Below are 26915 nucleotides of genomic sequence, written 5' to 3'. Positions count from 1 at the left end.
AAAAGGTGTCTAATATCAACACGTTAAGCTTATTTGACTTGTCACAGTGATAACATAAGATATTACATTCTGGGTAGCCAGAAGCCAGAGCAAACTGCACTCAGTAAAGAGTCCTGTCTAGACACCCAAAAATAGTTGCGAATGTTGAAACTAGAAAAGACAACTATTTGAGATACTCTGGGATTCCCCTGAGGCACTAGAGGTCAGCAGCCTTTTTTCTGGCTGCACTTTCTGAGGTGCTGCAAGTCGATCAGACATCACTTCCACACTCCCTAAAGCAAAAAAAAAAAAAAAAAAAAATACAAATAATGAATGTTTATTGCCTTGTTGAATGGAACATTCCATCTTTCACCTCATGAAATATTATTACCATTGCACAAATGAAAAACATTCATTATTTGTTTTGTATAAGACCTAAAACAGATCCTTGTCATCTGACATTTTATTAATTTATAAGCAAGAGAAAAGGGACTTAAATTTTAGTGTGCGGAGGTTCCAAACAGTCCAACACGATCTTTAAATAGGAGTCCAAGGCAATCCAAAATTGTTCTCAGGCAACTTGCAAAAACAGTCAGATAGTTCAAAAACAATCCTGACGATGGTGTCCGTAGCTGATGCTGTGCACTGACTTCTTCATGTACAAACTGCCGTCTGCTTTCTCAGTCCAGTGAACAATCATGACAGAAATTTGTACAGCCCGACCGATATATCGACCGGCCGATATTATCAGCCGAAATAAGCCCTTTTTAAAGTACTCACAATCGGCCGAAATTTTGCCGATAGAACGCCTATAATTTCTCATAAACAGAACAGTTACTGAAATAATGTTTGTCGGCAATGTAAAATGTCCTTGCACCGTTTGTCCAGTAGATGGAGCTCTGACTCCATTCAACTGAGAGCTGCTTACACCCCTGCTTAAATGTATTCAGCACCGGCCCCCGTAGTTCGCCAACACACTGCACTGATCAGCTGACAAAAGCATACAAGTAAGTTTATAAGGATGTTGTTTGTAATAACTTTGCAATTACATTCACCCCACATTTCTCCCATTTCAGTTCAACTCAGTTTGATTAACTCAGTTTATGTAGTAATGTGTCAAATATGCTTCACTGTGTCGGTCACGCTTTTTATTAAGCCCACGCTGTATAGACCTTATTTCTAGCATGAAAAACTTTAGTTTACTGCTAAAAGGTTGAAACATTCAGATTCACTATCGGCTGATTTATCGGCTATCGGCAAATCAGCCGATTTATCGATTATCTGCATTTTTTTTTATCCAAATATCGTTACCGGCATCTGCCTCAAAAAATCCATATCGGTCGGGCTCTAGAAATTTGTCAAGCTCTTCAACCCAATCTCACGGCAGTTTGTGATGGAATTACGAAAAGTAAATTAAACTATGGTTTGTGATACTATCATGAAAATGGGGTGCTTTTCATGACGTGGGCACAAATTCATTTCTTGACGGGGACACAAAATGGGGGTGACACGGGGGTGAGTCTGGGGGGTTATGCTTAGGGTTAGGGAGAGCTGTACTGTATGGTTAGAGTTAGGAGAAGGGGTAAGATTAGAAATAGTAAAATAAAATTTAAAAATGCGTCACAAAAATGTGACTCATTTCGTGACGTGGCCACAAAAAAAAAAAAAGGCGTTACATTGGGCTGGACAGTGTTTCTACTTCAGCTACAGACGTCCCAGCAAATACTGTAAATGCATCCAAACAGCTTACGGCATCCTGGATTTGGTGGGGGGGTTGTGCATGTTGGAAGAATAAGCAAAAACAAACCCCGCCAAGTTTGTTTTTAAGCTAAGCATCATTGCCGCAAGTGTGAATGCACAAAATGTATAGAACCAAAATTGCACGGTAAATGGAACAAAATGACAAATTGTACGAATGATCCATATCATGTGACAAACAAACCACAAACCAAATGACAAGGATCAATTTAGGAGCTATATAAACACCGACAACAACTTGTTCTCCTGAATGTGTCACAATAAAGCACTTTAATTTCAAAGTAACCACAGCTCAGAAATAAAAAAAAAAAAAGCGTTTTACTGTGAAAGACACTGTAGAACACAAATATCAGCAAACTACATAAGGCTTGGCTAAGATTTCCCTAAAAGGACACTGACAGTTTAAACTAAGTTCTGAAATTAAAATACAAACTTTCAGTAAGTACAGAAGCTGAGTAACGTGTTTAACCTTTGAATGTTTGACTGCCCATAACTCTCTGCTCTGTGTCAGCCAGAAGGGAAGCAGCAAAGCTTACAAAGTATTTAGCTGCATCATGACCACACTACCCTCATAAACTGGATTCTGAGGCCAAAGCAGAAGAGCAGCTTCTGAGTTCTTACATGAAAACGTTGATCTAAAATAATTTCTCTAATGTTCTCAAAGTTCTGCAAAATCCTGCCCGAGCGCCTTCAAATCGAATACAGTTCTGTGGCCAAAAGATGTGGCAAATTTAAACAAATAGTAGTATTTTATTTCTGTTTTGATTTTTCTTGGGGGTGCACCACAGCAGATCTCCTGTGTCTATTTTTCAGCTACAAAACTACTATTTCGTTTTAACGATAAAACTATGCAGTATCTTTTGAACAGTCCTACAACACCAATGGATCGCTCGTTTTGTGCTGATGACAGATATAGGATTTCTGGGATTTGCATAAAGAAATTTGAATTGGAAGGATGCGCACAATTGTGAATAGCGCCACCTAAAGGAGAGCAGCTGTATGCATTTTCTTCTTCTTGTTCTGCTTGTCTCTCATTTGCATGCGTGGCTCCAGTGATGTGATTTTATCATTTTTAAACAATGGCTCTTCTTACTTCTACCAGTTACAGGTGTTGTATGTGCTGATTCACATGTATATAGTATGTGTCCACTCTTAAGTGTTAAATTAACACGGACAGTTTTACTGTGTAGGCACTTGAAATTTACTTTAAAATGCTGATTTGAACATTTAACAAGGCTGAGTGATTCATAATATGATATTGCCAATATGATAAAAACTCATGCAGTCTGGAAACAATTTAGAATTTCAACCCCTGAGGGGGAGCAATTCAAGGGATCAGATGTTATGGCCAACATTTGCAAGAGATTTAGCAGAAATCTTATGGATGTTAATGTAAGATGGGTCACAGGTATTCTCAAAACCTCACGCGCTTCCTCCTGTAGTTAGTCTGTGTGATGGTGATGTAGGAGATGACAACATTCACTAGGCAAATGTCCTCTTCATTAAAATGAACTGTAATTTTTCAGCATGTTACAAAAATAAGCCCACATCATATAATGCCTGGATTTCAGCAAAAACAAAATTTTCTGTTTTGTGAAATTTGAAAGGCCCTATAGCTTTAAAAATTTAAATCAGACACCTGTGCTCGATCTGTTCAAAACAAAGTCAAAACGCACCAAATGTGAGCCACGAGCCCTAAATTGGGCAGCCCTGGTTTCCACAGTTTGACTCGGCATGGTTGCTCAGTTAATGAGCTGCTGTCTGTTCATCATCACAAAAGTTTGGCACTATTTTGCAGTCCATTTATTTATTTTGTCCATGACACTTATTTCTACATTCAACTCAGCCACATGGGGTGTGCAGGCAGTACATTCTGAGTGCCGGTCCCAAGCCCGGATAAATGAGGACGGTTGCGTCAGGAAGGGCATCCGGCGTAAAACAAGCCAACCCAACTATGCAGACTCAGAATCGAATTCCCATACCGGATCGGTTGCGGCCCGGGTTAACAACGTCCGCCACCGGTGCTATTGCCCAACAGGGTGCCGGTGGAAATTGGACTACTGCTGGGCGAAGACGACGAAGAAGAGGAGGAAAACGTTGCGACGAACAGCGGGAGAAGAAGAAAACTAGAAGGGTGGAAATGAGAGTGGGGACTTTGAATGTTGGTAGTATGACTGGTAAAGGGAGAGACCTGGCTGATATGATGGAGAGGAGAAAGGTAGACATATTGTGTGTGCAAGAGACCAAGTGGAAGGGAAGTAAGAGCAGGAGCATCGGCGGTGGGTACAAGTTGTTGTACCATGGTGAGGACAGGAAGAGAAATGGTGTTGGGGTCATTTTAAAGGAAGAGTATGTTAAAAGTGTGTTGGAGGTTAAGCGAGTGTCTGACAGGGTGATGAGTGTGAAGTTGGAAATTGAAGGGGTGATGATGAATATCATCAGTGCATATGCCCCACAGGTAGGTTGTGAGATGAAGGAGAAAGAAGATTTCTGGAGTGTGTTAGATGAGGTGGTGGAGAGTGTGCCCAAGCATGAAAGAGTGGTGATAGGAGCAGACTTCAATGGGCATGTTGGTGAAGGGAACAGAGGTGATGAGGAAGTAATGGGTAGATATGGTATCAAGGATAGGAATGGGGAAGGACAGATGGTAGTTGATTTTGCAAAAAGGATGGAAATGGCTGTGGTGAATACCTACTTTAAGAAAAGGGAGGAGCACAGGGTAACATATGAGTGGAGGAAGGTGCACACAGGTGGACTACATTCTTTATAGGAGATGCAAGCTAAAAGAAATCACAGACTGTAAGGTGGTAGCAGGAGAGAGTGTCACTAGACAGCATAGGATGGTTGTTTGTAGGATGACTTTAGAGGTAAAGAAGAAGAAGAGCGTGAGAGCTCAACAAAGGATCAGATGGTGGAAGCTGAAGGAGGAAGACTGTTGTGTGAAATTTAGCGAGCAGGTGAGAGAAGCACTAGTTGGAGGGGAAGCAGTTTTGGACAACTGGAAAAGTACTGCAGATGTGGTGAGGGAGACAGCTAGGGCAGTACTGGGTATGACATCTGGACAGTGGAAGGAAGACAAGGAGACTTGGTGGTGGAATGAAGAGGTCCAGGAAAGCATAAGGAGAAAGAGGTTGGCGAAAAAGTTTTGGGATAGTCGGAGAGATGAAGAAAGTAGACAGGAGTACAAGGAGATGCGGCGTAAGGCGAGAAGTGGCAAAAGCAAAGAAAAAGGCATATTGCGAGCTGTACAAGAAGTTGAATAGTAAGGAAGGAGAAAAGGACTTGTACCGATTGGCCAGACAAAGGGACAGAGCTGGAAAGGATGTGCAGCAGGTTAGAGTGGTAAAAGATGCACATGGTAATGTGTTGACAAGTGAGGAGTGTGTGCTGAGAAGGTGGAGGGAATATTTTGAAGAGTTGATGAATAAAGAAAATGAGCCAGAGAAAAGGCTGGATGATGTGGTGAGAGTAAATCAGGAAGTAAAAGAGATTAGTAAGGAAGAAGTGAGGGCTGCTATGAAGAAGATGAAGAGTGGAAAGGCAGTTGGTCCAGATGACATTCCAATGGAGGCATGGAAATGTCTAGGAGAGATGGCAGTAGAGTTTCTAACCAGATTGTTTAATAAAATCTTGGAAAGTGAGAGGATGCCTGAGGAGTGGAGACGAAGTGTGCTGGTTCCTATTTTCAAGAACAAGCGTGATGTGCAGAGCTGCAGTAGCTACAGAGGCATAAAGCTGATCAGCCACAGCATGAAGTTATGGGAAAGAGTAGTAGAAGCTAGGCTTAGAAAACAGGTGAAGATCTGTGAGCAGCAATATGGTTTCATGCCGAGAAAGAGCACTACAGATGCAATGTTTGCTCTGAGAATACTGTTGGAAAAGTACAGAGAAGGACATAAAGAGTTACATTGTGTGTTTGTGGACTTAGAAAAAGCTTATGATAGGGTGCCAAGACAAGAGTTGTGGCATTGTATGAGGAAGTCTGGAGTGGCAGAGAAGCATGTTAGGGTAGTGCAGGACATGTACAAGAATAATGTGACAGCGGTGAGATGCGCAGTCAGAATGACAGACTCATTCAAGGTGGAGGTGGGATTACACCAAGGATCAGCTCTGAGTCCTTTCTTGTTTGCAGTGGTGATGGACAGGTTGACAGATGAGATCAGACAGGAGTCCCCATGGACTATGATGTTTGCAGATGACATTGTGATCTGTAGTGAGAGTAGAGTGCAAGTTGAGTCTAGTCTGGAGAAGTGGAGATATGCTTTGGAGAGAAGGGGAATGAAAGTCAGTAGAAGCAAGACTGAGTACATGTGTGTGAATGAGAGGGAGCCCAGTGGAATAATGCAGTTACAAGGAGTAGAAGTGGTGAAAGTAGATGAGTTTAAATATTTGGGGTCAACTGTTCAAAGTAATGGAGAGTGTGGTAGAGAGGTGAAGAAGAGAGTGCAGGCAGGGTGGAGTGGGTGGCGAAAGGTGGCAGGAGTGATATGTGACCGAAGAATATCAGCAAGAGTGAAGGGGAAAGTTTACAAAACAGTAGTGAGACCAGCTATGTTGTATGGTTTAGAGACAGTGGCACTAACAAAAAGACAGGAGGCAGAGCTGGAGGTGGCAGAGCTGAAGATGTTGAAATTCTCTTTGGGAGTAACAAGAATGGACAAGATTAGGAATGAACATATCAGAGGGACAGCTCAGGTGGGACGGTTTGGAGACAAAGTCAGAGAGGCGAGATTGAGATGGTTTGGACATGTGCAGAGGAGGGACCCAGGGTATATAGGGAGAAGGATGCTGAGGATGGAGCCACCAGGCAGGAGGAGAAGAGGGAGACCAAAGAGGAGGTTCATGGATGTGCTGAGAGAGGACATGCAGGTGGTTGGTGTGACAGAGGAAGATACAGAGGACAGGGTGAGATGGAAACAATTGATCTGCTGTGGCGACCCCTAACGGGAACAGCCGAAAGACAAAAAAGAAGAAGAAGAAGACGACACTTATTTCTACATTCACGTGTCAACAACTAAATTGCCCTTAAGGGCAAGAGACACAACTGCAAGTTGATTTTTGGTTGTCAGCCCATCTTATTTTCACCAAAATTTAACTTCTCAAATGAATAAAACAGTGGAGACTTTGTTGCACATTTGAGCAGCATTTGTCACCATCTAGTGGGGGACGTAAACATTTCAGGGCTTCTGTACATTTCCTATTGGAAACACAAGATTTAGTAAAAAATGTGTTTAGAAATGTCAAAAACATATGATTAATTTCTTTATTTATTTTGCAGGCAGAGCTTTGGCCTCACAGTATTAAAGCATAAAAATGTCAATTTTGACAGTTTTACGATTCTTGAGATTTAGGACACAGAAGGTTTTGCCATACGGGCAGACAGAAGGACAGCAATTTGTCTTGGCAAGCACAACTTACAGTTGTGAATAACTTCAACAACAGAGCCACCACACATTACATTGTGCAAAGAGGGATTATTGTAAAATATGTATATTGCTTAATTTTAACAGGACCTTACATCACACTAATGGAGGATGGCGTCACTTGTTTATTCATCATGGAGTGCGATCACAACCAACTTTTTGTCAGCAGGTGTCAAAATGTGTAGAAATCAGATAATGATGTCTGACAACTTGCTACAAAAGCCCTAAAGTGCTAACCAAATTGACTAACACCTATATTCATTCATTCATTTTCTGATGTTTGAGGTCCGGGTTGCTGTAGCAGCAGACCAAGCAGCTCATTCCACACTTCCCTATCCTCAGTCAAGTCCTGTAACTCTTCCAAGTGGATCACTAGGTGTTCTCAAGCCAACTGGGAAATATAATACCTCTGTCCTAGGTCTTCCCCAGGGCCTCCTCCCAGTTGGATGTACCTGGAAGGTCTCCTAAGGAGATGACCAGGGGGCATCCTCACCAAATGCCTGAACCACCTCAGCTGGTTCCTTTCAATGCGAAAAAGCAGTTTTCTGGCAGTGGACAGGGAAAAATGCCCACATGGACTATCGTCTATATGCCGGTTTTATATATTTATTGTTGTACGCCCATCCCTAAAGAAGAAGCAGTAAGTTCTATATGGGCCCGGAGGACTGTTGCTCACCTCAGGATTCCGTATTGTGAAGTGGATGAGAATCTACGACTCCATCTGGTTGGGACTTCAGTCCAACACAGGTTACTGTACAGCTGTCTGGACTGAGACAACGCAGAAGAACAGTCTTGTCCAAGGGCAGACAGGACACACGAGCCGGAATTGAACTGACAGCCCCAACCCACTGAATAATCACACCAGCAAAGAAAAGCTGTGGATCCGCCACTGACTAATCCTGTAAAGAATTTTAGATTCTGACTGATTATGATTCGTCAGAGTACCTGCAAACTAAAACCTCAAAAATACAACGGATCTGTGCGGAATTCACGTGGAAACTTCATCAGATCGGAGAGTCAGAATGGAACCAGCCGAGATTCTGGTCTGGATCCGGTTGAAGGTGTCCGCGCGCGCGGCCCAGACCTCGGCTGACTGACTGACTGACTGACTCACTCACACCGGGTGTACCGGGTCGATGCGGTAAAACCGCTCCGACTGTCGCATTGAACAAAACGCGGCGAATGGCGCAATCCGGCGCTGAATGGACCACTGCGGCGTGCGCACACGGCGCGTGTCAGTGTGGCGGCAGCAGGCCGAACGCAGCCGCAAGTGAATCACCTGTGTCCTCCGTGCGCGTGGCGCGCGCGCGCGCACACACACACTCACCAGATGAAGTCCGTGCAGTGGCTGCAGAAGGTGGGCTGCTTGAAGAAGCGCGCGATGAACTTGTGGTTCTTCACCTCGTGCACGTTCTTCTGGCGGAGGGCTCCCTTCCGGGCGAAGCCGCGCGCGCTCTCCGGAACCTCTCCGTCGCTGCTGGGGTCAGCCATCTTAACGAGGAAGGGGCGAAGGAGAGACGACGGAGGCAGCGGCGGGGAAGAACGAGTCGCGGTGCAAGTGCCTCCTCCTCCTTCTCCTTCTCCTTCTCCTCCTCTCTCCGCCCCGCAGGCCCCGCCTCGGTGTCGCTCGTGCTGCCGGTGTTATCGCGCTCTGCGTCCAGTCGCAGCTCCTCGCGCTCGTGCTGCCGCTTCCGGCGGGTCTCCGCGTGCCGCGCGCGAGCTTCTCTCTCTCCTCTTTTCTTTCCTTCTTTTAGGTTCACTTCTCTCTCTGTGTTGGTAGATAACAGACAAATCTTTATGATATTACAAACGAGAAGTTGCAGCATTCATGTTATATTATATATATATATATATATATATATATATATATATATATATATATATATATATATATATATATATATATATATATATATATGACGTATTACAACAAAAGTCTGCCCTATACTCATAAACCAACCCTCATGAGATACAAGAAAAAAAAAAGGGGCTGATAAATCATACACTTTTCCCATCAATTTTAATGACCTGGAAACTGTGGTAATAAAATCAGGGCAATACAAATCTTAAAACAGGGCAATATGAATCTTAAAATGAGGGTGATACAAATCTTAAAATCAGGGTGATACAAAAAAAAGACATTGAAAATACTAGGCTTTGTATGGCAACGCTTTTCAAGAAGAGGACACTCATGACTTTATAGATAGACATAAGAACATTTCCATAATTTACATATTTACATGATTTACCTGTGCTATTCGTTCTACATGATTATGTGTGTGATTATTGTTCTTTATTTTTGTTGTAATATGTGATAAATACATTGTGACATGTCTGTTTATGTATCATGCCTTGCATCATGCCCTGATGTATCTGTATCCGCCTCAGCGTGTGTGTGTGTGTAAGTATATATATACAGTAGTGTTCAGAATAATAGTAGTGCTATGTGACTAAAAAGATTAATCCAGGTTTTGAGTATATTTCTTATTGTTACAGTAGATTCAGTAGACTCTCACAAATCCAACAAGACCAAGCATTCATGATATGCACACTCTTAAGGCTATGAAATTGGGCTATTAGTAAAAAAAAAAAAAAAAAAGTAGAAAAGGGGGTGTTCACAATAACAGTAGTGTGGCATTCAGTCAGTGAGTTTGTCAATTCTGTGGAACAAACAGGTGTGAATCAGGTGTCCCCTATTTAAGGATGAAGCCAGCACCTGTTGAACATGCTTTTCTCTTTGAAAGCCTGAGGAAAATGGGACATTCAAGACATTGTTCAGAAGAACAGCGTAGTTTGATTAAAAAGTTGATTGGAGAGAGGAAAACCTATACGCAGGTGCAACAAATTATAGACTGTTCATCTACAATGATCTCTAATGCTTTAAAATGGACAAAAAAAACAGAGACGCGTGGAAGTAAATGGAAAACAACCATCAAAATGGATAGAAGAATAACCAGAATGGCAAAGGCTCACCCATTGATCAGCTCCAGGAAGATCAAAGACAGTCTGGAGTTACCTGTAAGTGCTGTGACAGAAGATGCCTGTATGAAGCTAATTTATTTGCAAGAATCCCCCACAAAGTCCCTCTGTTAAATAATAGACATGTGCAGAAGAGGTTACAATTTGCCAAAGAACACATCAACTGGCCTAAAGAGAAATGGAGGAATATTTTGTGGACTGATGAGAGTAAAATTGTTCTTTTTGGGTCCAAGGGCCACAGACAGTTTGTGAGACGACCCCCAAACTCTGAATTCAAGCCACAGTTCACAGTGAAGACAGTGAAGCATGGTGGTGCAAGCATCATGATATGGGCATGTTTCTCCTACTATGGTGTTGGGCCTATATATCACATACCAGGTATCATGGATCAGTTTGGATATGTCAAAATACTTGAAGAGGTCATGTTGCCTTATGCTGAAGAGGACATGACCTTGAAATGGGTGTTTCAACAAGACAATGACCCCAAGCACACTAGTAAACAAGCAAAATCTTGGTTCCAAACCAACAAAATTATTGCCTCGCAGATGTGAAGAAATCATGAAAAACTGTGGTTATACAACTAAATACTAGTTTAGTGATTCACAGGATTGCTAAAAAAAGCAGTTTGAACATAATAGTTTTGAGTTTGTCGCGTCAACAGCAGAAGCTACTATTATTGTGAACACCCCCTTTTCTACTTTTTTTACTAATAGCCCAATTTCATAGCCTTAAGAGTGTGCATATCATGAATGCTTGGTCTTGTTGGATTTGTGAGAATCAGAACTGCCTTAATTCTTTATGGCATTGATTCATCAAGGTGTTGGAAACATTCCTCAGAGATGTTGTTCCTTATTGATATGGTGGAATCACGCAGTCACCCATTCAATGAGCCTGCCCATTCTCTTCAGACATCATCTTCACAACTGGTTTGCAGACTCCATGGAACCACTGCACCACCTTTGTTTTAACTTACCAAAGCAATTAAAGATGCACAATCCATTTCTAGGTATATGAAGGTTACATGAACTACAGTGTTTGCTCCTGGAAATACACGGATACCAAGATTTTGCTTTGAAACCATCTGGGGGAAATAGCCACAGCAGGCATGCCATCTGGTTACAGTATGACACTGCTATCATACGGATGAGGCCAGCATTGACATAATCCAAATAAGTGTAAAAGTGTTGATGTAATGTGCTACATTGCGCAGATGCTGCATTTTGTAATTGTTTTAAACATATGATTCTAAAACCACAACTAATAAATTTTAAACAAAGCTACCCAGATTCAATCATGTACTCGCACATCTGTTAGCTTGGCAGTGGGTCATTTGTCTGCCTGGGTGGTTGCCATCCAGAACTCGGGGCAGTTCCGTGGTATTGCGGATGTGGCAAAGCGCAGCAGCAGTACATGCTCTCAGACAGGCAGATTGCATCTAGCTTTATTTTGTTGGGGGTGGGGGAGGGGGAGTCTGGACAGCGAAAAACCACATGAGATCTCATTTTTCTCAAGCAGATTCAAACCACATACAGAGGTGGCTTGAAATGACAATCAGATCACATTTTTTGCAAATCCGTTTCAATTTGAACATCTTGGCCACTCAAATAAGATTTCAAAGCAGCATGACACGAACAACAATGACGTGGTTCCAGAGAGATGGAAGTTGATTCAAGGCGTCTTACCTATGGAGATGAAATAAGCGGAAAAAAGTCAAAGAAAATGGTCAAATACAACAGAACATTGAGGAGAATAATAAATTGTGGACGGAAGAAAAAAATGAAGTGCCTGTTAACTATCTGGACACCACATAACCATTTCAACCCAGAAACAGGTACGGTTCGCTGTCGTCCAGGTTTTTCCTGGGTGCAGTCTGTTATCATAGACAACTGGAACAATTGTCTTCCCCAACATGTTTTGGTAAACCAAGGAAAAGACATTTTGCCCGGAAGCCTATTTCACCAACAAATCATACAATTTGGAGCATAGTTTGGAAACGACATGACTTTTATGCAAAGTGAACTTGATAACTGAAACTTTGGGGAATGATCATATGCAGACTGACATTTGGAGAATTTATTACAATTTTTATGAGTTCTGGGGTTTTTTTGGGGGAGGAGGGTCAACCTGTACAATGTGGACAGTCAATCGAGATCTGACTTTAACCAGATTTGCAATAAATCCAATTTGAACTGACAATGCAAACAAGGCCACAGAGATGCAAAGCACATACGTCGAGGTAGTTTTGATGGGAAACTTTTGTATTCTGCCAAAATGACGTGCGATAATGCAGAAGTAACTGGGGTACATGGGAAGTAACTCAGTACCTTTTACAAGCTCACTGCAAATTAATAAATTTGCATTAAGCAGATTAAAGAGTGGTGTTTTTATTATTTTACACTTGTAATGTTGCTTTTCCTATGAAATATAATAAAATTAATTGTCATGTTTGATGGAATTAACATAGCTCGGGTTATGTCCTTAAACTATAACTGCTTTAAAAAGGGTTGTTGTTCATTGATGCCCATCGCTTTCCATTCCTGTGACTTTCAGAACGCTGATTTACCAGCCTGTCTGGAGTTCTCAAAAACAGAGTGGCCATACTAGAAGGAGAGGAAGGGAAGTGAGGGAAGCCACCAAGACACCCATGATGACATCCCTAAATGAGCTTTTGGCCTTTTGAGACTCATTTAATTTGGCGAGATACATGATGATACCATTTATTGTTTTAGAGTTGTTGTGTTCACATCCTGAAGAGGAAGGACTCTGTTTACTCACTGCTTTTTAGAGGGTACCCGACTAGGATTTCACCAAAGCCTATAATATTGAAGAAAATTATTACTAACCTCTGCCAATGTTTAGCTCAATCCTGCACATATGTTGCATTGTATGTCTCTCTTTAAACCCTTTAACATCCTGTTTTTAGCAAATAAACTGTTGGGGAAAGTGAATGCACAGACCCACGCCAGGGGGCGTAAATGAACGGTCAATAGATTTCCCAAATAAATACAATTTATTTTGTAAAAGTACACAAATAACCAAATATGCTTTAGACTGTCATTCCAAAAACGTGACGCGTGGGCAGGCCCGAGGGTGGGAGATGCCTATCCAGAGAAGAGCCGGGACCCATGAAGTTCCACCACCAACGGAGACCTGCAACACACCGGAGCCGCCAAGTCCTGAATCCCCAGGTGGCCACCGCTCCAGCTGTCAGATCCGGTACTGCTGGCAGGAACAAACACAGGTTAATGGTGGGTGTGTGTACACCCAGCAAACAGTCAGCAAAAACACAGTTCCTTCCTGAGGGTAAATCCTCCACTCCCAGAGAGCAGGAAAACTGAGTTACGTGCAGTGCCTAATGTAATACTTAGGAAATTGAGGAGTGGAAATGCCAGCTCCTCCAAACTTCCACAAAACCAGCTCCAAGCTGCAAGTATACACAAGGCTATGACTGCAAAGAGTTCAGAAGCAAAAACATGTGCGTACAGCACAATAACAGCTGAGAAGTTTACCTGTAAGGTAAGCTGATAACTCGGCAGAGTTATGGTGTCTCTCCCAGGCTTTTATGGAATGGTGTGATGAGGTGATGGATGACAGCTGACAGCTCAGGTGCCCCTGGTGATTCAACCAGGCCACTGCGCCCTCTGGTGCCTGAAACCCGCCAACAGGCAGGGCGCCCTCTGGTGGTGGGCCAGCAGTACCTCCTCTTCGGCGGCCCACACAACAGGACCCCCCCCTCAACGGGCGCCCCCTGGCGCCCGACCCAGCTTGTCGGGGTGTTGCTGGTAGAAGTCCGTCAGGAGGGCGGGATCCAAGATGAAGCTCCTCTTCACCCAGGAGCATTCTTCAGGTCCGTATCCCTCCCAGTCCACCAGATACTGTTACCCCCGACCCCTCCAACAAACATCGAGGAGCTTCCGTACGGTCCATGCTGGCTCGCCGTCGATGATGTGGGCAGGAGGCGGCGCCGGACTGGGGGTGCAGAGGTCCGAGGTGTGGTATGGTTCGAGTTTTGACACGTGAAACACCGGATGTATCCGCAGTGAAGCAGGGACTTTGAGCTTCACTGCGGCAGGGCTGATGACCTTGAGGATGGTGAATGGTCTGATGTACCGGTCGGTGAGTTTTGGTGAGTCCGTATGCAGAGGTATGTTCTTGGTGGATAGCCAAACCTCCTGCCCGGCCTGGTAAGCTGGGGCCGGGGCTCGTCGGCGATCTGCATGGTCTTTTGCCCACGTCCGGGCTTTCAGGAGAGCCGAGCGGGCTGTTTTCCACACCCGACGGCATCTCCTGAGGTGGACCTGGACCGAGGGGACCTCGACCTCTCCTTCCATGGCAGGAAACAATGGGGGCTGGTACCCCAAACAGACCTCAAATGGGGGAGAGGCCGGTAGCTGACGAGATCTGACTGTTGTGGGCATACTCGATCCAGGCCAGATGTTGACTCCAGGCCGTTGGGTGCGTGGAGGTAATACACCTCAAGGCCTGTTCCAGATCTTGGTTAGCCCGCTCTGCTTGGCCGTTGGTCTGGGGGTGGTACCCAGACGACAGGCTCACCGTGGCCCCCAGCTCCCTACAGAAACTCCTCCAGACTTGCGAGGAGAACTGGGGACCACGGTCCGAGATGATGTCTGTTGGAATACCATGCAGACGCACGACGTGGTGGGCCAGGAGGTCTGCAGTCTCCTGGGCCGTCGGGAGCTTCAGGAGGGCCACAAAGTGGGCCGCCTTGGAAAACCAGTCCACTATCATCAAGATGGTGGTCATTCCCTGGGACGCAGGGAGGCGCATGACGAAGTCCAGGCCAATGTGGGACCAGGGGCGATGAGGCACAGGTAGCGGCTGGAGGAGTCCTCTTTCTTGTTGGTGAACTGCCTTGCCTCTGGCACAGGTAGTACAGGCCCGGACATAATCCCGGGTGTCGGCTTCAACCGACACCCACCAGAACCGCTGCCAGACCACTGCCATGGTTCTTCGCACCCCTGGGTGGCAGGAGAGTTTGGAACCGTGACAGAAGTCCAATACGGCAGTCCGAGCGTCTGGTGGGACGTACAGCCTATTCAGTGGTCCACCTCCGGAATCCGGATGTCACGTCAGGGCCTCCCTGACCACTTCCTCCACGTCCCACGTGAGGGTGGCGACGATAGTGGACTCCAGCAGGATGGTATCAGGTGGATCCGACAGCCTCATTCCAATCTCCTCTTTGTGCACCCGGGACAGTGCGACAGACCTCAGGTTTTTGGTCCCAGGGTGATAGGTGATCCTGAAATTGAAACGTCCGAAGAAGAGTGACCAACGGGCTTGCCTGGGGTTCAGACGCTTAGCGGTCTGGATGTATTCCAGGTTCTGATGGTCAGTAAGAACCACAAATCAATCAATCAATCAATCAATTTTTTTATATAGCGCCAAATCACAACAAACAGTTGCCCCAAGGCGCTTTATATTGTAAGGCAAGGCCATACAATAATTATGTAAAACCCCAACGGTCAGAACGACCCCCTGTGAGCAAGCACTTGGCTACAGTGGGAAGGAAAAACTCCCTTTTAACAGGAAGAAACCTCCAGCAGAACCTGGCTCAGGGAGGGGCAGTCTTCTGCTGGGACTGGTTGGGGCTGAGGGAGAGAACCAGGAAAAAGACATGCTGTGGAGGGGAGCAGAGATCGATCACTAATGATTAAATGCAGAGTGGTGCATACAGAGCAAAAAGAGAAAGAAACAGTGCATCATGGGAACCCCCCAGCAGTCTACGTCTATAGCAGCATAACTAAGGGATGGTTCAGGGTCACCTGATCCAGCCCTAACTATAAGCTTTAGCAAAAAGGAAAGTTTTAAGCCTAATCTTAAAAGTAGAGAGGGTGTCTGTCTCCCTGATCTGAATTGGGAGCTGGTTCCACAGGAGAGGAGCCTGAAAGCTGAAGGCTCTGCCTCCCATTCTACTCTTACAAACCCTAGGAACTACAAGTAAGCCTGCAGTCTGAGAGCGAAGCGCTCTATTGGGGTGATATGGTACTACGAGGTCCCTAAGATAAGATGGGACCTGATTATTCAAAACCTTATAAGTAAGAAGAAGAATTTTAAATTCTATTCTAGAATTAACAGGAAGCCAATGAAGAGAGGCCAATATGGGTGAGATATGCTCTCTCCTTCTAGTCCCCGTCAGTACTCTAGCTGCAGCATTTTGAATTAACTGAAGGCTTTTTAGGGAACTTTTAGGACAACCTGATAATAATGAATTACAATAGTCCAGCCTAGAGGAAATAAATGCATGAATTAGTTTTTCAGCATTACTCTGAGACAAGACCTTTCTGATTTTAGAGATATTGCGTAAATGCAAAAAAGCAGTCCTACATATTTGTTTAATATGCGCTTTGAATGAAATATCCTGATCAAAAATGACTCCAAGATTTCTCACAGTATTACTAGAGGTCAGGGTAATGCCATCCAGAGTAAGGATCTGGTTAGACACCATGTTTCTAAGATTTGTGGGGCCACGTACAATAACTTCAGTTTTTTCTGAGTTTAAAAGCAGGAAATTAGAGGTCATCCATGTCTTTATGTCTGTAAGACAATCCTGCAGTTTAGCTAATTGGTGTGTGTCCTCTGGCTTCATGGATAGATAAAGCTGGGTATCATCTGCGTAACAATGAAAATTTAAGCAATACCGTCTAATAATACTGCCTAAGGGAAGCATGTATAAAGTGAATAAAATTGGTCCTAGCACAGAACCTTGTGGAACTCCATAATTAACTTTAGTCTGTGAAGAAGATTCCCCATTTACATGAACAAATTGTAATCTATTAGACAAATATGATTCAAACCACCGCAGCGCAGTGCCTTTAATACCTATGGCATGCTCTAATCTCTGTAATAAAATTTTATGGTCAACAGTATCAAAAGCAGCACTGAGGTCTAACAGAACAAGCACAGAGATGAGTCCACTGTCCAAGGCCATAAGAAGATCATTTGTAACCTTCACTAATGCTGTTTCTGTACTATGATGAATTCTAAAACCTGACTGAAACTCTTCAAATAGACCATTCCTCTGCAGATGATCAGTTAGCTGTTTTACAACTACCCTTTCAAGAATTTTTGAGAGAAAAGGAAGGTTGGAGATTGGCCTATAATTAGCTAAGATAGCTGGGTCAAGTGATGGCTTTTTAAGTAATGGTTTAATTACTGCCACCTTAAAAGCCTGTGGTACATAGCCAACTAACAAAGATAGATTGATCATATTTAAGATCGAAGCATTAAATAATGGTAGGGCTTCCTTGAGCAGCCTGGTAGGAATGGGGTCTAATAAACATGTTGATGGTTTGGATGAAGTAACTAATGAAAATAACTCAGACAGAACAATCGGAGAGAAAGAGTCTAACCAAATACCGGCATCACTGAAAGCAGCCAAAGATAACGATACGTCTTTGGGATGGTTATGAGTAATTTTTTCTCTAATAGTTAAAATTTTGTTAGCAAAGAAAGTCATGAAGTCATTACTAGTTAAAGTTAATGGAATACTCAGCTCAATAGAGCTCTGACTCTTTGTCAGCCTGGCTACAGTGCTGAAAAGAAACCTGGGGTTGTTCTTATTTTCTTCAATTAGTGATGAGTAGAAAGATGTCCTAGCTTTACGGAGGGCTTTTTTATAGAGCAACAGACTCTTTTTCCAGGCTAAGTGAAGATCTTCTAAATTAGTGAAACGCCATTTCCTCTCCAACTTACGGGTTATCTGCTTTAAGCTACGAGTTTGTGAGTTATACCACGGAGTCAGACACTTCTGATTTAAAGCTCTCTTTTTCAGAGGAGCTACAGCATCCAAAGTTGTCTTCAATGAGGATGTAAAACTATTGACAAGATACTCTATCTCCCTTACAGAGTTTAGGTAGCTACTCTGCACTGTGTTGGTATATGGCATTAGAGAACATAAAGAAGGAATCATATCCTTAAACCTAGTTACAGCGCTTTCTGAAAGACTTCTAGTGTAATGAAACTTATTCCCCACTGCTGGGTAGTCCATCAGAGTAAATGTAAATGTTATTAAGAAATGATCAGACAGAAGGGAGTTTTCAGGGAATACTGTTAAGTCTTCTATTTCCATACCATAAGTCAGAACAAGATCTAAGATATGATTAAAGTGGTGGGTGGACTCATTTACTTTTTGAGCAAAGCCAATAGAGTCTAATAATAGATTAAATGCAGTGTTGAGGCTGTCATTCTCAGCATCTGTGTGGATGTTAAAATCGCCCACTATAATTATCTTATCTGAGCTAAGCACTAAGTCAGACAAAAGGTCTGAAAATTCACGGAGAAACTCACAGTAACGACCAGGTGGACGATAGATAATAACAAATAAAACTGGTTTTTGGGACTTCCAATTTGGATGGACAAGACTAAGAGACAAGCTTTCAAATGAATTAAAGCTCTGTCTGGGTTTTTGATTAATTAATAAGCTGGAATGGAAGATTGCTGCTAATCCTCCGCCCCGGCCCGTGCTACGAGCATTCTGATAGTTAGTGTGACTCGGGGGTGTTGACTCATTTAAACTAACATATTCATCCTGCTGTAACCAGGTTTCTGCAAGGCAGAATAAATCAATATGTTGATCAATTATTATATCATTTACTAACAGGGACTTAGAAGAGAGAGACCTAATGTTTAACAGACCACATTTAACAGTTTTAGTCTGTGGTGCAGTTGAAGGTGCTATATTATTTTTTCTTTTTGAATTTTTATGCTTAAATAGATTTTTGCTGGTTATTGGTGGTCTGGGAGCAGGCACCGTCTCTACGGGGATGGGGTAATGAGGGGATGGCAGGGGGAGAGAAGCTGCAGAGAGGTGTGTAAGACTACAACTCTGCTTCCTGGTCCCAACCCTGGATAGTCACGGTTTGGAGGATTTAAGAAAATTGGCCAGATTTCTAGAAATGAGAGCTGCTCCATCCAAAGTGGGATGGATGCCATCTCTCCTAACAAGACCAGGTTTTCCCCAGAAGCTTTGCCAATTATCTATGAAGCCCACCTCATTTTTTGGACACCACTCAGACAGCCAGCAATTCAAGGAGAACATGCGGCTAAACATGTCACTCCCGGTCCGACTGGGGAGGGGCCCAGAGAAAACTACAGAGTCCGAGATTGTTTTTGCAAAGTTACACACCGATTTAATGTTAATTTTAGTGACCTCCGATTGGCGTAACCGGGTGTCATTACTGCCGACGTGAATTACAATCTTACCAAATTTACGCTTAGCCTTAGCCAGCAGTTTCAAATTTCCTTCAATGTCGCCTGCTCTGGCCCCCGGAAGACAATTGACTATGGTTGCTGGTGTCGCTAACTTCACATTTCTCAAAACAGAGTCGCCAATAACCAGAGTTTGATCCTCGGCGGGTGTGTCGTCGAGTGGGGAAAAATGGTTAGAGATGTGAACGGGTTGGCGGTGTACACGGGGCTTCTGTTTAGGGCTACGCTTCCTCCTCACAGTCACCCAGTCGGCCTGCTTTCCCGGCTGCTCGGGATCTGCCAGGGGGGAACTAACGGCGGCTAAGCTACCTTGGTCCGCACCGACTACAGGGGCCTGGCTAGCTGTAGAATTTTCCACGGTGCGGAGCCGAGTCTCCAATTCGCCCAGCCTGGCCTCCAAAGCTACGAATAAGCTACACTTATTACAAGTACCATTACTGCTAAAGGAGGCCGAGGAATAACTAAACATTTCACACCCAGAGCAGAAAAGTGCGGGAGAGACAGGAGAAGCCGCCATGCTAAATCGGCTAAGAGCTAGTAGCTACGCTAAGCTAGCGAATTCCTAAAAACACGCAAAGTGAATAATGTGTAAATAATTTAGAGGTGATTCAGCAGAAGGAGTGCTTTAGTTAAGGCATGTAAAGATTACACTGGGAAACAAATCGTAATCTAGATAACTAGATCAATCTAACTGCACAGATTAAACAGCTAACAGATACAGAAAAACACCGCTGTGCTCCGGAACAGGAAGTGATACAATACCGCAGTGAGAGCCAACCACCAGTAGAGGCAAGACAAATGGGACCACAGCTCCCTCCAACAGATGTCTCCACTCCTCAAGGGCCTCTTTCATCGCCAGGAGTTCCCGGTTGCCAACGTCATAGTTCCGCTCAGCGGGGGTCAACCTGCGGGAGAAATAGGCACAAGGGTGGAGAACACTATCGGACTCCCTGCTCTGAGACAGCACGGCTCCTATCCCTGAGTCAGAGGCATCCACTTCAACAATAAACTGGTGGTTAGGATCGGGCTGCACCAGAACTGGCGCAGTCGAAAACCGGTGTTTCAACTCCCTAAACACGGCTTCGCACTGATCCGACCAGGTGAAGGGGACTTTTGTGGAGGTCAGGGCAGTAAGGGGACCAACAACCTGACTATAGCCCTTAATGAACCTCCTGTAAAAATTGGCGAACCCTAGGAACTGTTGCAGCTTCCTACGATTTATCAGTTGGGGCCAATCTCTCACCGCTGCTACCTTGGCCGGATTGGGTGCGACGGAGTTGGAGGAGATAATGAACCCCAGGAAGGACAAAGAAGTGCGGTGGAACTCGCACTTCTCGCCCTTCACAAACAGCCGGCTCTCTAATAACTGCTGCAGGACCTGACGGACATGCTTAACATGGGTCTCAGAGTCCGGGGAGAAGATGAGGATATCATCTAGATATACAAAGACGAATCGGTGCAGGAAATCCTGCAGAACGTCATTAACCAATGCTTGGAATGTCGCGGGGGCGTTGGTGAGGCCGAACGGCATGACCAGGTACTCAAAGTGACCTAAGGGGGTGTTAAATGCCGTCTTCCATTCGTCTCCCTTCCGGATCCAAACCAGGTGATAAGCGTTGCTGAGATCCAGTTTCGTAAATATTTTGGCTCCATGCAGGGGCGTGAACACTGAATCCAGTAGAGGTAATGGGTATCGGTTGCGAACCGTAATCTCGTTCAGCCCTCTATAATCAATGCATGGACGGAGTCCGCCGTCCTTCTTGCCCACAAAAAAGAAACCTGCACCCAACGGGGATGAAGAATTTCAGACAAGCCCGGCAGATAAAGAGTCCTGGATGTAGGTCTCCATTGATTCGCGCTCAGGACGTGAGAGATTGTACAGCCTGCTGGACGGGTACTCAGCGCCTGGAACCAAATCAATGGCATAATCATACGGGCGGTGCGGGGGCAGAGTGAGTGCCAGATCTTTGCTGAAAACGTCAGCAAGATCATGATACTCAGTCGGCACCGTCGTGAGATTGGGGGGGACTCGGACCTCCTCTTTAACAGCATCACCGGGTGGCACCGAGGATGTTAAACACTCCCGGTGGCAGGTTTCGCTCCATTGAGCCATAACCCCAGACGGCCAATCGATCCGGGGATTGTGCTTCACCATCCATGGAAAACCCAAAATAATTCTGGAGGTAGAAGGTGTCACATAAAACACAATCTCCTCCCTGTGGTTACCAGAGACAACCAAGGTTAAGGGGTGTGTCTGGTGTGTGATTTCTGGAAGAAGAGTGCCATCTAGTGCCCGCACCTTCAATGGTGAAGGAACGGCCACCAGAGGGAGCCCTACCTCCTTAGCCCACCTACTGTCCAGTAGGTTCCCTTCTGACCCCGTGTTGATTAGTGCTGGGGCAGTAAGGGTTAAATCCCCACAGAGGATTGTGACTGGGAGTCGTGCGCATTTCCGTGGAATGCCCGTGTGCGTGTTATGGCTCACCCTTAACCTAGTCTCTAAGGGCGAGCGTTGGCGTTTAACCATTTGGGGCAGTCTTTCTGCACATGCTAATTCGAGCCGCAGTAAAAACACTCTCCACGGGCCAACCTCCTCAGTCTGTTATCAGATTTCACTTTAGCCCTGCTCGTGTCCATAGCTTCGTCAGCAGGGAGAGCTGGTGCTACGCGGAAAGCCCTGGCTTTGGAGCGGGGTCAAGACGACGCTGCTTCGTACCCGGAAGGGGGAGGGACGACGCGCGCCCGGCCACGTCCTTCGTCTCGCTCCCGTTTATGTTCTTCTAACCGTTTGTCTAATCGTATAACCAGATCTATCAGCCCATCTAAATCCCGCAGCTGATCTTTCGCCACCAGATCCTCCTTTAGGGCCGGAGACAGCCCATTTACAAAGGGGGCACGGAGCGCTACCGAATTCCAGCCGGCTCTCGCTGCCACAACACGGAAGTCGACTGCATATTCGGCCGCGCTCCGGCGTCCCTGTCTTATCGACAGCAGCATATGTGAAGCAGATTCGCCTCTGTTAGGATGATCGAACACCTGTCGAAATTCCCTAATAAACCCAGTATAGGTCGAAAGGAGCCGTGAGTCCTGCTCCCAGAGCGCCGTAGCCCAGGCGCGTGCCTTGCCTCGAAGCAAATTTATGACATAAGCCACACGTACATCACGGGGCGTTGTGAAAAGACGAGTGAGCACTGCATTAAGAAATCCGCCCACGTCTCGACACAACCCCCGTACGGTTCCGGGGGGCTAATGTAAGCTTCAGGTGTCCGTTGAACGACCACTGGATTTTCTATATTTTGCGACAGGTCCACAGGAGGAGTGGCTGCAGCCGCGCCTGGCATGCGCGCTTCCACCTGAGCGGTGAGAGCCTCCATCCTATGATTGAGAAGTATATTCTGTTCGGTCACTAAATCCAACCGAGCAGTGAGGTTGGTGAGAATCTGCTGCAACTCACCCAATACACCTCCTGCTGGAGCCTGCGCACCTTGCATCTCCATTGATTGTTCACTCGGTGGTAAACGCCCCTCGGAGTCCATGACGTGGCCGAGTTATCCTGTTGGGGAAAGTGAATGCACAGACCCACACCAGAGGGCGTAAATGAACGGTCAATAGATTTCCCAAATTAATACAATTTATTTTGCAAAAGTGCACAAATAACCAAATATGCTTTAGACTGTCAATCCAAAAACGGTGATGCGTGGGCAGGCCCGAGGGTAGGAGACGCCTATCCAAAGAAGAGCCGGGACCCACGAAGTTCCACCGCCAACGGAGACCTGCAACACACCGGAGCCGCCAAGTCCTGAATCCCCAGGTGGCCACCACTCCAAATGTCAGATCCGGTACTGCTGGCAGGAACAAACACAGGTTAATGGTTGGTGTGTGTACACCCAGCAAACAGTCAGCAAAAACATAGTTCCTTCCTGAGGGTAAATCCTCCACTCCCAGAGAGCAGGAAAACTGAGTTACGTGCAGTGGCTAATGTAATAATTAAGAAATTGAGGCGTGGAAACGCCAGCTCCTCCAAACTTCCACAAAACCAGCTCCAAGCTGCAAGTATACACAAGGTTACGACTGCAAAGAGTTCAGAAGCAAAAACGTGCGTACGGCACAATAACAGCTGAGAGGTAACTCTGCACTTATGGTGTCTCTCCCAGGCTTTTATGGAATGGTGTGATGAGGTGATGGATGACAGCTGACAGCTCAGGTGCCCCTGGTGATTCAACCAAGCCACTGCGCCCTCTGGTGCCTGAAACCCGCTAACAGGCAGGGCGCCCTCTGGTGGTGGGCCAGCAGTACCTCCTCTTCAGCGGCCCACACAACATAAACTCCAATAAGCCCTCTACAAGCTGTCTGCCCATCACAAAAGAGCAAAATATCTGATGATCAGATTATTTTCTCCCCTCTGCCCCCTGTTGGCCCCAAAAAACACTGAATGGGGTTTTAATAGCTATTAATGTGTTGCATTTTATTTCTGTTGAGAATCCTAAGTTAGTTTTATTTTAATTTGCGGTCATAAATAATAAATTTATTTTTCACAGGGGTACCCAAATGCTTTCATATAACTAACTGTACAGTACCCAAGATTAACCCGAACTCCCAGCATGTAATATTACACAGGTCAGTTATTCAGTATAAATAACTGAATTACTATGCCATAGCTGTTTCATTATGGCCATGAAGCAGCTGAGGGCAGGGAAAGCTCCAGGGCAATGCTGTTATCTCAGCACTGCAAGCAATCTTTGTTTCAGTCTTGGAGACTGGTATCACACCTGCAGACAAGAAGACAGGACATGCTGTCTCATTCTGAAAAGGACAGCATGACTGCCTCGACTGCAACAGCTCTAGGTGTATTACCCAGTTCTCTGTGCTGGGACAAGGGTTTGACATGATTATTCTTATTAAGATTCCTTGCTGCTCAGCAACATAGGCATTGCTCTTTTGCACCCGATGCTGACTTTCACAAAGCATTTGATTTGGTTGACTGGGCTGCTCTCTGGGACATCCTGAGAATTTGTGGCATCCCCACAAAGTTGCTGGACATCATATCTGGATGGAGTTCTCAAAAACAGTACTGTGAGTGCTGTGCGGAGCGGAGGAAGAAATCCAGACTTTGTGGATGATGCTGTGAACTTTCCATGAGAAGCTGAACTGGATCAAGACATGAGATTCAGGCCTTCAATGAGTTCCTGGACTCGGCCATCAGAAGTGTATCAGCTGCTGTGTCTCTATTCAGGAGCCACATCCTTCGAAGGCTGCATTCTATGAACTTCTGGCCTTCCAAAGCTGCAGAAGCCAATTCTGGAATGAGACTGTCTACTCCAGTGGTGTCCAAACTATTCCAGAAAGGGCCGAGAGGGTGCAGGTTTTCTTTGCAGCCACTGATTCCAGCAGGTGATTTCACTGATGAACTCATCCCACCTGTTCAAAGTGAAATCACCTGCTGGAATCAGTGGCTGCAAAGAAAACCTGCACCCTCTCGATCCTTTCTGGAATAGTTTGGACACCACTGTCTAGTCCACTGAGCATTTTGCTATTGTGACATGAGTTTATCCCACCCCCAGCCCCCGTTGCCAAGCAATGTTGACAGTTGCATGTGACCAGCTTCTATCCTTTATTTTTTGGGGGAAAGAAGGTCGCATTTGTCGGCTCTCCAAGGAGCCTTCTTGAGGGATCAGCCTCATCATGCCGCTATGACAAATGGGGTCAACAAATGTAGCAAGTTCAGTGTTAGCATTTGTAGGTGAAATAAGTGCGTCATAATTTTTTATGCCCACACCAAAGCAAAACCCTTCATCAAACTTTAGTCATCCACTAAAAATGGTGGCATGCTATGAAGGCAGACAGGGCGAGTTAGACCTGTTAAACTTTAATTTCAGGATATTTGCACAGCAACTAATGTGTACACAACTTTAGTCTAGGACTTTCCTTAGTGAAGGACTCGCTATTTGGGAGCCTTAAAATGGCGCATTATTAGCCTCATGCTAAATTTTGACCACTAGTCTTGTGAGTGTCAAACTGACATATCTCAAAATGTCTTAGTACCACCACAAAAAAACTGGCCCCGGTGACTGGTAATCTGAGAATAGTGGGGTACTGCAGTGTTGGACCCAACTGAAAATCATCCAAACAGACAAGACAGGTTAGCACAAACTCAAAATGGAATAAATCAATTATTATACAAGTGAAACTGGATTTCTAAAAGCCTCTGGGCACTGGGACATTTCCTTGGAAAGGTTTAGAGGTTTAACTGGAGAAAACTTAGCTTAGCATTCTAGTCAAATCATGGACTGAACCCATAACCATACAATCCTTCAAATCCTGCACTTAGTATTCCACCATGACTTTCTGGATTCATTATCTATTTAGATATTCATTTTTAAACCTCATATTATGAAAAATGTTTTGAGCCACCATTTTCAAAGTTGTGTTTGGGTTTTCCTGTTAAACACCATCAAAGTTCCACAACTGCACAGGAAATACCTTCCTATAAGATGAATTTGCTCCTGGAACAACTTATCTTTAACTTCTGGCATTGCCAGAAGTTAAAAATAGGCCACCAGGTTTTATAAAAACAATTGAGGTTTGTAGTCAGAAAATAACTCACAATCACCGAAGACAGCCTATTTTTAGCCAAAATATGGCCATCAGGTATTGCGAAGACTTTGCGTCCGTCTGTCCGTCCACCCGCCTGTGCTCAGCATAAGTCCAGTCCTATTCCAGCCAGGGTCTTCAAATTCACAGGGAACATTCTTGGGACACAGACCTTGGACAAATTCAAAGATGGCTAACCTTGACCTATTTTAAGAGGTCAAAAGGTCACATTCTGTTTCCTGTTTTCACGCTGTTTTTACAAGGGTACTCAAGCATTTGTTCTATGTTACATCTTTTAAACAAACATCCTGTTTCTGGTCGTGGCAGTGAAGGTGGTTTCTTGATAGATTCCCAGACAACATCCAGGGTTGATCTAGAGACACCTGTGTGTGGGTTTGTTTAAGGTGGGAATGTTGTTGCACACTGACAAACACACGGTCCTTGATAGGTCCTTAGCCTGGTCTCCCAGACAGTCAGGGTCCGAAGACCTGCTGTCACCTTCATCCCCCTGATCTGCCGTTGAGGACTTTTTGTTTCACCAGAGCCCTGTTAGCCGTCTCTTTTTCAGAATTACTGTTGGGCCTTCATGGTTACCGTGGCGATCACAGGGCACACAAGGTACTCTCCACTTGATCCATTGCCCAGGTGTCAAGATGCGGACAATGGGTTGGCTTTTGATACTGCTTGTTTCTGGTACTCCATCCATCCATTTTCTATACCCGCTTATTCCAGTCAGGCTGGATCCTATCCCAGCAGTTATAGGACGTGAGGCAGGGTACACCCTGGACAGGACACCAGTCTGTCGGAGGGCCACATGTAGACAAACACATTCATACCTGCACACACACATACTGTAAATTTAAAGTCTCCATTCCACCAAACATGCTTGTCTTACTTGAAGGCAGAGGGAGCCCAGGCAAACATGGGGAGAGCATGCAAACTAGACACAGAGCGGCC

The 26915-nt window shown here is 45.0% G+C and overlaps 1 protein-coding gene across 3 annotated transcripts in view; it reads right to left on the bottom strand.

The window, feature by feature from the left end:
* The window catches only part of LOC117525539 (protein kinase C beta type), a 77907-nt gene extending 69256 nt beyond the window's left edge, over positions 1-8651 (bottom strand). For all 3 annotated transcript variants that reach the window (XR_004565085.1, XM_034187407.1, XM_034187406.1), the window contains exon 1: positions 8488-8651. Coding sequence is in view for 2 of the 3 variants with exons in the window: in XM_034187407.1 (XP_034043298.1) it covers positions 8488-8651 (164 nt within the window). In the remaining variant the exon portion in view is untranslated. The remainder of the gene's footprint in view (positions 1-8487) is intronic.
* Positions 8652-26915: the final 18264 nt, after the last annotated feature.

This window comes from Thalassophryne amazonica, chromosome 15 (assembly GCF_902500255.1).
Source record: "Thalassophryne amazonica chromosome 15, fThaAma1.1, whole genome shotgun sequence".
Classification (NCBI taxonomy): Eukaryota; Metazoa; Chordata; class Actinopteri; order Batrachoidiformes; family Batrachoididae; genus Thalassophryne; species Thalassophryne amazonica.
The sequence above is the reverse complement of the archived record's forward strand: the minus strand, read 5'-3'. Positions and strand labels throughout refer to the sequence as shown.